Genomic DNA, 12,517 nt, shown 5'->3' on the forward strand with positions numbered 1-12,517 from the left:
TTTAATGTAGACACCTTTCATTCTGGATGTTTGTATTGACTTGCAGGTGTTTGTCTGATGCAAACTTAGTTGCACATAGCGTGTGTTGTCTTCTCTAACAGTCATGTAGATGGTAATGTGTTTTATTATTTATTCAAAGTACACAATCGTGTAAAGCACTGTTATTGGGCCACACACGCAGAACGGTAGGACCGTGACCTCGATCGGGCTCTGTGTTTCTCACATCCCCCACTCCCTGCATCCTACAGTGACTTCACTCTGCCTTCTGGGAAAATACAACCGGTTACTTAATACACTGTCAAATTGCACAGTTTAGCGTAGGTGTGTGTGTCCATGCTAAATAAATAATGGGTCAGTCGTATTATCAGGACAGGAGTCCCAAAGATGGTTCATAAAATATTTGTGTGTGTGTGTGCACAAGACGGGGAGAAACAATTGAAAGCTATGGAGATGGAGACTCTACTTTGCCAACTAACACATCTGTGCCTCGTGTGTTGTGTATGCTAATCGAGAGTTACTTAGGACATCACGCGTGTGCGGTATGTGTGGCACAAACACACGTACACACACAACACGGCAAATAGTTTATAGTTTTATTAAAACATGTTCCTTAAATTCGTCAGTGATGATGCAAATGTACAAAAAAGATGATTTTCTGAAGGTACAAAGGAAGTTTCATGCAAACCCATGTGTTCGCCCTCCAAAACTGTCCAAGTTATAAAAACTTTAAAAGTTTAATTGTGAAATATGAAACACAATTAGAAAGTGGAACATTTTAACATATAAATCATGTTGAATTGCTGACAAACCTTTGATTAGAATCAAAGACGACATGTACAGCACAAATGTGGAGGGAGTCAGAAATGACTCGCCAGGTTTTGCTGGTGGCAGCTCACATCCCAGTGCTCAGAAAGACTTCCATCGGATAGCAGACAGGACACAGTGAACAAAGTACAGCAGTGTGGTGATGTAGGAGAAGACCTGCAGAAGCACAGAACTCTCAGCACTGCACACACCTGTTACATGTACAGCACTTATCCAAAGCACAGCATGAGTAATGGAGGGTTATGGGTCTTGATCAGTGGAAACCTGGCAGTGGTGGGATTTGAACCAGCAACCTTCTGATTACTAGTCCAGTACCTTCACCACTGAGCTCCCATTCAATGCTGTGGTGGTGCTACGGTTGCCAGGCTGAGTGTTGGCAGTTTTCATCATAAGAGTACTGCGGACATGATGTGGTTGTAGGTGAGGTGCTGGGATGAGTAGATCAGGCAGTCGCTGATGAGAGTAGTGAAGGAGTCTAAAGGTGGTGGGTGTGGCCAGAGCAGTGTGACGTAACAGTCATGTGATCCCTGCTGTTTAAACTGCCCTGGACCATTACTTAGTGTATAAAACACCGAAAGATCAATGCATTAAGAGTGCCACATACCTGGAGGTCAAGGTGTGTGTGTGTGTGTGTGTGTGTGTGTGTGTGTGTGTGTGTGTGTGTGTGTGTGTGTGTGTGTGTGTGTGTGAGTGTGTGCACCACTGCTGCTCGGACACTCACCACTGCTGCGATGTCAATTTGGTAGTACCGGAACTGGTCAACCTGGGGTACAATGGTGGTGTTTTTCATGGCGATTGTTACAGAGGCGAGAGGCACAGAGGCACCGAAGTAGAAAAACGCTGCAGTGAGATGATATGCAAAGTCCTACACACACAAACACACACACACACACAGAGGAGCCTTCATTTTCAAATCAGTAGTCGCTACAAGCAGAAATATTGCATTCTCTGTCTAATACATGAAACTCACTTTCAACACTCATACTCACTTGCAACTCATTTGCACAAGTCCTTTAAACCTTTACTTATACGCACACACATTCGCGCACACAGCACTTCCAGCTCACCGCCGTGACCCAGCCAGATTTGTTCTTGTGTCCTCCGCAAGCGAAGATGATGAGCCAGATGAAGGTCATGACGAAGCAGAAGACAGACACGAACATCACCCAGCCCTGGGGAATCTCCGGTCTCACGTGAGTGGAGGCCACCAGAATCCACACCAGTCCACCGAATATCTGTAACACACGGTCATTTGTTACTTAATAACTTTATGCTTGCATGCAAAGATGCAGCTCTGGCCAAGAGTCCCTAACAACCAAGTCACCTAACAGCCAAGAGCGTAAGCAGACCCACATGCTCTCACTGTACACATTACCACCTGCACTCAGTAAAGATTACTCAGCTATTTCAACCAGTCTGAGTGAGTCCGTACACGCATGCAACTACACGATGACCTTTCAGCAAGGACTCCAAGCTGGGAAAAAGTGAAGAGTCATGTAATCTACTGTCATTATAGTTTATTTCCTAATGTACCCTTATAGCCCAAACCACAGAAAAGACACGATCCAACCAAAAAGACTTCCCTGTTAACGAAATGAGCCCGGTTATCTTAGAGAGAGGTTGAGTGCAATTGGTCTAGAGATTATTTCCTGTTGTTTACATTTTTTCATGCAAAAACATCTAATGCTGAACAGGATCGCTGCTCTCTGTTGCATATGAAGTCCGTGGAATGTAAATTTAATTATTTTCTAAATTATTTAATGTTCTTTTTTTTTAAACGTAGCACACTTTCTATATATTGCAGAGATGTGTGTGCCATTTTCATGCTCTTCATAAGAAGCCCAAGGTTTACTGTGCCCTTTTAAAAACGCTAATGTACGCAGAATAATTGTTCAAGTACTGAAACATTAACAGACATCTTTCAGCGCAACCAAATAGTTTTCTCATTATTCACAACAATCCATGAAAGTCTCTCTTAGGTTGAGATTGAACACCTGGCATTGTGTGAGTGGTTAGTGTTGCAGGTTACCAGAAACAATGATGTAACCAGTAGATATTAAAGTATTATTTAAATATTATATTAAAGCCTGTTATTACTAACATAATATCATCCCATGTTGTTATCAAGTGATTAAGTCTCATAGATTTGTGATTTCTCAGTGATCTGCATCTGCAGTGCTCCTTTAAATAGGAATATCTCTCACCAGTATATCTTTAAGTGGGAATATCTCTCACCAGTATATCTTTGGATTTAGGAATGTGCTGATGGAACAGGGAAAGGACTTCAGGGTTAACTGAAGAGAGGAGAGAGCGCCATTTAACGTAGTCCTTCTTCTGCCTTCATGCCGTTTCCACAGAAGACCCCCTTTAAAAACCATGCTGTAGATAACAAGTGATACGCTTAAGTAAGGACTGCAGGTTATGTACCCTGACGCTTTTCCTACATGAAGGCTTCCAGTTTGGACATCTGAGAGCCCAACATTTAAGAACAGGCTACATTATTAACACCAGCGCGGCGAAACGGACGACCTTCACACCGACACGCCAGGTGCCAGTGTGTGTGTATGGAGAATATCATTTAAACATTGTCTGTTCATCTTGAAAATCTACTTGGACATTTTTTCTGCCTCTTCATCATGCAGTGTATGACTTTTTTTTTCCAACGACAGTGAAAGTTGTAGATGAGCTTTCTGTCGATATCTGCAGTATTGTTACACATAGTTCCGTTACCAGAAAAAGTCGCTCATGTTTTTTAACCGCATTTTCCTTCAAACCTGGGACATATAAGGTGAACAATGTTCTCCATTTTAGCTTTAAAAAGTGATGATGAAAACTTTGCTTTACCCAACAAAGTGCCTTCTTACTCCTCGTTATCATCTTCCACGTCTGAATACTCCGTGACAGGTACGAGCCCAGTCAGCTGCTCCCAACGCAGCACGAAACCGCGACCATGACTAACCAGCAACGTTATACTTTACGCATCGAGGCCATGCGAGCGAGTACGGTGTATTCTGAGCGACCGTGTGTGGATAGGCGGCTTCTCTTCGCCACGGTTCCCCAGGAGTCAAAGGCACTGGGACCAGTGCAGACGTGTGCCTGCGTGACGTTAATGAGGACCGTTTAACAACGCCAACACATGTGGCGCAGCTCCAAACCTCTTACGATGACACCAGCTTTTCACACTTCCAGAAGTTTAATCGCTTTTCACACTTCCAGAAGTTTAACCGCAAAAAGCCTTTCATCACTCCATCACACTCCAACACTCTCATCACTCCATCACACTCCAACACCCTCGTCACTCCATCACACTCCATCACACTCCAACACTCTCGTCACGCGCTCCGCGAGCCCCGTTATCCTACCAGTTCGGGCACGAACAGCATGTCTGGCGCGCTGGTGCATATCCCAGCCCCGCTGGGCAGGTTCCCCATCGACTGCGCCGTCGCCGCTGCCATGTCCGCCAATCCGCTAGTCCTCGCGGGAGTGACTTAACGGAGCTGTAGGTGCGCCTTTTTCAGCGCGCGCGCCGGACCGGAAAAACCTGCTCGGGCTCGGGACACTTCGCTTCTGGTCACACCCTGCAGGTAACCGTGACCGGCGCGGCCGTTTTCTGCAGACGCGTGAAAGGCGAGCCTGAAGCGGCCAGGGCGTGGTGGCGGAATGCGCTAGGCTGCGCGTGTGACCACTTACCTTCATCTCCCACCGTGAGTGCGCGCAGGCAAGGATATCGCTTTCACCGACTTAGCGCTTAACTTCCGTCGTATTTCAAGTATTTATTTTCTTTCTCACTTTATCCTTCACTTCCACAAAAACATTATAATCAGAACCAGTCAAATAAACGTACAAAATATATTTATTCAGTATATAGTTTCTACAGACACACAAAACACTAGTGGTTTCAACTGTATATGGAACATGTGAACTGTCAAAATATAAAGCCATATTTACAGACTTCATCAATCAAAAATCAAAAGTATGGCAGAAGTTTTCCTCAAACTCCCCCCAGTCCTGGAGACTAACAGCACAGTTCTCACACTGTGACGGCATGCTCCTTCAGAGGAAAGCACATGTGGGTTACTTCTCACAGGTTTGCAAAGGGCCAAGAGTTGAATTTGGGGAACGTCAGCCTCTGATTCTTTCTATAGCTAGCTCTGCTCTAAAAGCTGGAGTGGACAGGGTTCGGTGGAGGATGGGTTATTGGTATAGTCAGCAAGTCTTGCTATTTACTTTTCATTTTTGGCGAGTGGTTTGGCATCTTCAGGAGGATCTGAAGCGGATAATGGAGAAGACGGCGTGGATGAAGTATGTCAGCGTACACAAGTACGCCATGACCTGAAGACACACCAGAAACGAATATACGTGTAATTAGCACACACAGCTCCCTCACCTCTACTGTGCTGTATTAACTCATTATCCTCCACATTCCTTTAACAAAACACTGATTGTGTGTAACGTATGGTAATACGCTGAAAAGATAAACCATAAAGCATTTGTACTTGTGCGTATGGAGTGCATTTCTTACCACAGCAGCAATGTCTTCCTGGTAGCTTTTGAACGTGGCGAGGTTTAAGTCATATAATGCCTTAACGTCCTGGGTGGCTATGGCCAGCGCTACTGCTGAACCCAGCTGGAATATCACTGCAATTAAATGATACCCGACGTCCTGTGAAAGAGGCAAACGAGAGATCATCTTAAAAGGCTGCTGCTGCCAGTCTGCAATGCTTCCTGGCATCCCACGCATTTATTGCTGTGATTGTCTGTGTGTGTTTCCCACTTCTTCACTTTTTCATCATGTTCTGCTCAGCTGGGTCTTCACCATTAGAAGAGACGCAGCAAAACTCAGATCGCGGGCTAAGCTCTTTCTCTTTAGTCCCTGTGTTTGTGAAGCAGCGTTCTGCAACGTCTATCCTGGAAGGCCTGGACTCAATTTCCTCCCAGAAGCTTTAGCAGTTTCACGTTCGTCATAGCAAGGCCGTCGCATGGCCGTGCAGAACTGCAATGCTGGCTAACGCTTTACTTTTCACCACCACTGTTACATGGCACTTATACTGCATGCAGTACACAAAGGAATAAAGTGTAATAATAGATTTATTCTCTGCGCTCCCTTTGTGTGCATATCTACACTTCGTACCTATTCTATAAGTATTAAGTAATTATGTAAGATGTTTCATTTCTATCGATCGCCTGGTGCCCTTTGTTCCTGTGTGTTACCCTGTAATTTGTGGTTGGGTCAGGTTGAGTGTGATTACCAGGCCAGACCAGACAGAGCTCTGGTTCGCTCCACAGATATAAATGAGGAAGAAGATGGTGGTGAAGACGAAACAGAAGATTGCGACGAACATCACCCAGCCCTGAGGGTTGGCTGGATTTACCTGGGTGGAGGCCACCAGCGTCCACACCAGCCCACCAAATATCTGTCAAAGGGATTAACTGGTCAGAACACTGCGGATGGGCTCCCACGCATGTGCAAAGAGCCCAGACATCCAAACACATTCACAAAACTACCAACATGCACAGGAATTCACTTCCACTTTTGTACTGTTAAAACTAAGTAAACAGACAAACACACAAAGTTAGTAAATGTTTGACTTTAAATCTTTTAAAAGCTGTTGAAAGCGGTTACATTTGAACTGCGACAACCAGATATGATTTTAGGGTGTATGTAAGACTTGATTCTTTCTGTAGTACACACAGTGCTCTCATTGTGTACAGTAACAATAGCAGAGTTGCTGAGGGCCGTGGCACATACAAGCGTCTAACACACAAAAGGCTCCACCTTACACAAATAATAACTTACAGGCAAATGGGGTGTTTATGTGTACGATAAAAGACCAAAATCCATGACCATGTACACAATATAATCGCATCCCGATTTCAGTCTTACGAGAAACATCCATCACTTGTTTTGGCATATCTGCTATCTGACTCTGCGCTGTTTGCTTTGGTCACATGGTCAACGCGGCTTTGAGAGTGCTATTGTCACACCTCCCTCCAGGTTGGCCGACCTGCACGTCAGATATCTCATTATGCATGTATATGGATTGTAATATAATTATAATATGTATCGTTTCCAGGCACACAGCCTGACAGTTGAGAACATCAAGACTGTTTAATGACAACATGCTGACGTTACATGTAAGGTACTAAAATGAAGGATTCTGAGGTCAACCTGAGAAAAAAAAAAAAAAAAGTTTACATAAAGTACATTCACTAGCCACTTGTATTTATTAGAAATACCATCTGTGTGTGCAGTTAGAGACAGTAGTCCATCAACTGACATGCAAACGTTACCATGAATGGTCAGTTTTCTAACGCTAATCCTAACCCTAACCCGAGTGATAATCATTTTCTGTGTAGTGGTAATGAATGCCTGATAAACTCCTCAGTGAGTGTACATCCAGGGTGCTCTGAATGATTATAAATAAGGGCTTCTCACAATACTGCACAAGGAGTGTATACAGAATTATACCGAAACTTGTGAAGTATCACTAGGTGTCTTAGTTGGTCCCCACCCAAAAAAGTGCCCCTTAAAAACCCTTGGATGGATTTTTCCTAAAAATTTCAACATTCTGCGTTCACTGTCAGATCTGCAAGTCGTTTAGTAAAAGGTTCTGAACTAAAATGACAACCGTGGCGTAACGAGATGTGAAGGAATTTTCACCTTGAGCAGAAGTACTTCCAAAAAAACAAACAAAACCCCACCCACTCAAGACTAAAGCAGCAGATTTCACGGAATTTTAGTTGTTAGTGTTATTATTTTGCTAGTTACAAACAGTTATAGTTAGTTTTTTTTTTCCATTGATAACAGAAATGTCATTGTAATCCAAGCTGAAATCCCAAGAGCAACATGCATCACGTTATGTTGTTTTGTTAAAATAGTCACAAACATAACAGCACTGAAAGTATTTTGCCAATAAATTTCTAGAACGGTTTTCTCAAGAAAAACACATTACCATGTACTAAACAAAAAAGGAATATCAGAACAATGATCAAGAAAAACTGAAATTTGTTTTTTAAATGTTGAATTCTGTTCTGTCAGCTGTTACTGTAAAAATCCGCTTCAATGACGAGTCAGGTTATTAAGACACCTTAGCAGAAAGTAACTTTTATGTTTTACTTGTTAAAATAATATTTACACTTACAAAATAATTTTGTGCAATTTACATATTATTATCTGTTCAAAATGTTAATTGATTGTAGTCATCTGCGTTTGTTTGACTGTAGCATGGAGAACAGAACAGTCATCAAGGGACATTTTGCTTGTTATTTTGCTAAAAAACACACTTTCATCTACAGTTTTGTAAAGACTCAGTTCTTTTCATACTGTTTAGACTCAGTCTTGATCCTAGGATGCTGCTTCTCGAGTCTTCTAGAGTATCGAGTGATGTTCACAGTGCCTTGGTTTAAGACTGGAAGGCTCTGTGTTCCTGCTATGTGCCTTCCCTGATCTGAAACGTCTCTAGAACACCTCACACAGTGCCCTCCACTGATCCACTAAGCTATGAACTCGAGCCTGGTTCAGACTGTAATCATGGTTTAAGTGTTTAATCATCTCATTAAGGAGCCCTTTCCCTGTGCGCCTGATCTCCTGCCCAGCGCGTCCGGAAGTGACCGTCTCCTGTTTACTTACGAACTCCAGGATGAAGAGGATGTCGGGCATGGTGGTGAACACCTGACAGCCACTGGGAAGGCCACTGCCGCTCACCGAGGGGGCCATAATCCTCACAGTCAAGCCTGTACACGCACGCAAGACTCTCTTTTAGGTGTGTACGCCACCAAGGATGACAGCAGAGCTCAGTGCTCAGGGTGTGCGGGGCTTTTTAAAGCGTTCTCCCCTCCTCCAGACCTTTGTTTGGTTTCGTTAATTCGTTTTCATCTTTTGAGTTCCACCTCTTTGGCACCCCTTTGTTGTCTTGTTAGTCAGATGTCACTTTCTTGGACTTGTTGAGAGAGGGACTGGTTTGATGAGAAAAGCACATAATGGCATGTTTGCACAATACAAGCAATGGCAATGAGTGCGCATGCACGTGTGTGTGCTGGTGCTCGCTGCTTCATCTGGAGAGGCAGGGGGTATCATCTAAAATTAGGGAGGTTGTACACGTCAATATTTAACAGAAAAACAGAGAGTCCATTTAACAGAGGCCAATCTTTCCTCCAGGGCGCTTCATACGACCATCCGTGCCGCTCGGGCAGGCTAATGTACAACCCCAGGCAACCACACCGCCCTCTGCCTGCTCACTCAGAGCAGGTTGTGGGGGGGAATAAAGTTTACTGTTTAAAGGTAAAAGGTTACTGTTTTTGCGTTAGCCTTGCCATGCAAGTTTAAGGATGTAATCATCTCATATGTATTACAGATTACCACAGATTATCATTTACCTCAGATTGCGAGGACACAAACTTGTGTGCTGTTTTATTTATGTTTTTTGTGTGTATTCGTCTTTTATTAACAGAGATTATTCCATGTGGAGCAGTTGTCAGCCACATCATGTAAACTGGATAAGTGTAGGATATTGCTAGGTCTGTGTGTGTGTGTGTGTGTGTGTGTGTGTGTGTGTGTGTGTGTGTGTGTGTGTGTGTGTGTATCTATGTATGTATGTATGTATGTGTGTGTGTGTGTGTATGTGTGTATATGTGTGTGTGTGTGTGTGTGTGTATATGTATGTATATGTATGTGTGTGTGTGTATGTGTGTATATGTGTGTATATGTGTGTGTGTGTGTGTGTGTGTGTGTGTGTGTGTGTGTGTGCGTGTGTGTGTATATGTATGTATCAGTGTGTGTGTTTGCGTGTGTGGAAGGTTGTTTTATGTACCTATAGGGTTGCTCTCTTCACAGATAACACTTGAAAGAATGGAACGGCTCTTAGGTTCCGCTCTACTACCCATACAAATGGACTGGGTAAGTGCTGACACACATCCACTGAACCCCCTCCCCACTGCCCACCCCACACACACCTCCCATCTACCCATGGTTCTCTCCTCCCTGGTGTTGGTTTGACCGGTTCTTAGTGAAACACACCTTGGCATGATGAGCAGAAGAACAGCCCTGGTGTCTTCTGACATCACTTAGGCAGAGACACGTAGTTTGTTGTTCTTGGGAACGCGTTGCTCTCTCCACATCCCACACAATACCTGTTTGTTTTTCGCCAGGATCTGGTTACTCACAGCAACAATGTGATGCACATTTAAGAGAGTTTTATTTTTGCCTCTCTCTTTTTTCTATCTGTGCCAGTGGACATGTGTGATGTGTGAAAGGGTCAGACGTCAAAGCAAGCCCAGGGCTCCGCAAAGCTTAGAGGTCAGCTCCGCTCTCTGGACAAGGGAGCTCTCTTCCTGTGTACACATACTCTGGGGGTTTTCTACTTCCTGTCTGCCCTACTTCAAGTTCACATTTTCATATTATCTCACATGTTCAAATATCTTTTGATATGCAACTTTCTGTATTTTTACAATTGCTTTTTAATTAATAATACAGCAGGATGCAAATTCCATCAAGCCAATATTATCAGAGTGCAGAGTTCCCGTGTTCCCGAGTCCTGCCACCTGCCACTCAGTCGGAATTCCCTCAGTGTTCTGGATTCAGTTCAGCTCACTTTATGAGTTTGATACTGAGCACCATCTCCAGTTTTTGCTAAGCAGAGAAAAACGCCCGGGATTCGTCACCTCGTCTACCCGTCCTGCTGGGTAATGTTTAGCCTTGCAGATTCTGGCCTCTGGTTGCTAAAAGCTTTCACTGGGGGACATTCCCAATATCCGTGACACTGTCAAAGATTGTCACGCCATTAGAAGCTCATGCTAGAAAATGCCCGCTTAACCAATCTAACACACCCATAGCTGTCAGCCACCTGTAAATGTGCGTGGGGGAGCCTGTCCAAGCAGAACTTTACAGGGCTTGGCAGACACCAAAGAACAACAGGCTTCTGGGTGGCTTATTATAGTTCCTATCTTAGTGCATTAAAATGCAGTAAATTCCATTTAAGCGGCTTTAAGCTGGCAGAGGAGGTGGTACATGCCAACGTGGCAAATGACGCATTGAATTCCAGACTCCATCCCAAAGAAGGTATGTCATCTCACAACTCATCCCTTCACTCTGGTCATTCCTGCTGTTACATGGTTGTAAACAGGAAGTAGAGCTGTAATATAAAGGTGGTGCTGTCTCAGTGGTGAAGGTACTCCACTAGTAATCAGAAGGTTGCTGGTTCAAGTCCCACCACTGCCAGGTTTCCACTGTTGGACCCCTGAACAAGACCCTTAACCCTCCATTACTAAAGTTGTGTTCAGTCAGAATTGTAAGTTGCTTTGGATAAAATTGTCAAATAAATGTACTTCCTACTATGCTCTTGTCTTTTGAGTTAAAAAATACTACATATTTATGTATATATTAATGATTTCTGCATTTATCCTGGATCAGGGTGTGTTGAGAAGAGTTGTGAGTGAGTTTTTGGGTCATTGTTCACCGTTTCTTAGTGACTGTGTTGTGTTTAGAACACAAACGCTGCTGTCATCTTTGTTTGCCATCTCTCTTTAGCGGCCCTCTGTTTATCGTTGTTTGAAATCAGTGGCCATTTTTTCCCGCATGGACTCACTGACTATTAAAACCGTTTGATGGTTCTGTGACGGCAACGCTTTGCAAATTGTTGGAAATAAAGTGTCTCACTAACCAAGCACATATTATGTGTTTATAACTGTATCTCACATCTATATTAAAAATATTATGGCTTCAGCAAAATAAATGATCACACAATATTTATTTTGTATTGGCAGTGTTGTCGTGAGGAATGGATACACACTTGCACTCAGCGTGACTGGCATGGGGGTGTTTGCTGACACAAACCTCTGAACCTGTATGTGGTGTTTACAGAAAGTGATAAAATAGATTGCATTTTACTCACTCTCTCTTTTGCACTCTTTTGCATATGTGTGTGTTTTGGGCTACAACTCTCTTCTGTCACCACGGCAGCAGGCCACCTGGACGTGTTGTTTTACTGGCTTCAGTTTCTTGTGCCACGGTGAAATATGACCTCCTTGGAATCCCTCCCCTCTACACAGGTTCTGCCTGAGACTCAAAGTGGTCCAAAGACAACGGCTAGGATGTGGATGAGTGGCCACACCACCCAAAACGCTCTTACACACACACACACACACACACACACACACACACACACACACACACACACTCTCTCTCTCTCTCTCTGAGTAGTAACCAAAAACACATCATCACTGTTATTCAGTGTGGGATTGTCCACTTCTAACCATCATTTAGACATTTACCACTGTGTACACTTGAGCTAAAAGACATGTGTTAGCAAATACGACTTCTTGACTTCATGAGTGTGGTAGCAATTACAACAAGGTTATTCTCTAACACAGAAGAGGCCTCCTGTCTGGCCACAATAGACAACAGGTGCCATGAAACTTTAGCCATGAGGCTTCGTGAGGCTTAATAAGTGCTACAAGTCCCGAATTCGCCCGGGACGACATATTTTATCGCCCTCATTATTCCCTGGGCCGTTTAGTTTCTGGGCAGGATCCCCGTGGAATGGGCAGGTCTGGAATTCTACTGGCTAGGCTCTAAACAAAAAAAAAATGTTGTGGAACCGGTTCTGTTTTATTTCTCTATAAACAGTGGCAACCAGCAGGAAAAGGCAATTTATAGGTCATAGCCTAGAGTTCATTTCTTCTGTCTCCATTTTAT

General features: G+C 43.7%; 1 protein-coding gene across 5 annotated transcripts; it reads right to left on the minus strand.

Annotated features, from left to right (window-relative positions):
• Positions 1-579: 579 nt before the first annotated feature.
• malb (mal, T cell differentiation protein b) lies at positions 580-8,854 on the minus strand. 5 transcript variants are annotated; one of them, XM_035532496.1, is made up of 4 exons: positions 8,456-8,847; positions 6,075-6,239; positions 1,547-1,690; positions 580-981 (listed from the first exon to the last, which is right to left on the minus strand). In XM_035532496.1, the coding sequence occupies exons 1-4, from the start codon at positions 8,540-8,542 to the stop codon at positions 907-909; spliced, it is 471 nt and encodes a 156-aa protein (XP_035388389.1). In that variant the 5' UTR covers positions 8,543-8,847; the 3' UTR covers positions 580-906. The 5 variants fall into 5 exon arrangements, with proteins under 5 accessions (XP_035388389.1, XP_026888610.1, XP_026888613.1 ...); XM_027032809.2 differs by lacking the exons at positions 6,075-6,239; positions 8,456-8,847 and adding exons at positions 1,893-2,060; positions 4,188-4,447; XM_027032812.2 differs by lacking the exons at positions 6,075-6,239; positions 8,456-8,847 and adding exons at positions 1,893-2,060; positions 3,670-3,915.
• Positions 8,855-12,517: the final 3,663 nt, after the last annotated feature.

This window comes from Electrophorus electricus, chromosome 13, assembly GCF_013358815.1.
Source record: "Electrophorus electricus isolate fEleEle1 chromosome 13, fEleEle1.pri, whole genome shotgun sequence".
Lineage (NCBI taxonomy): Eukaryota > Metazoa > Chordata > Actinopteri > Gymnotiformes > Gymnotidae > Electrophorus > Electrophorus electricus.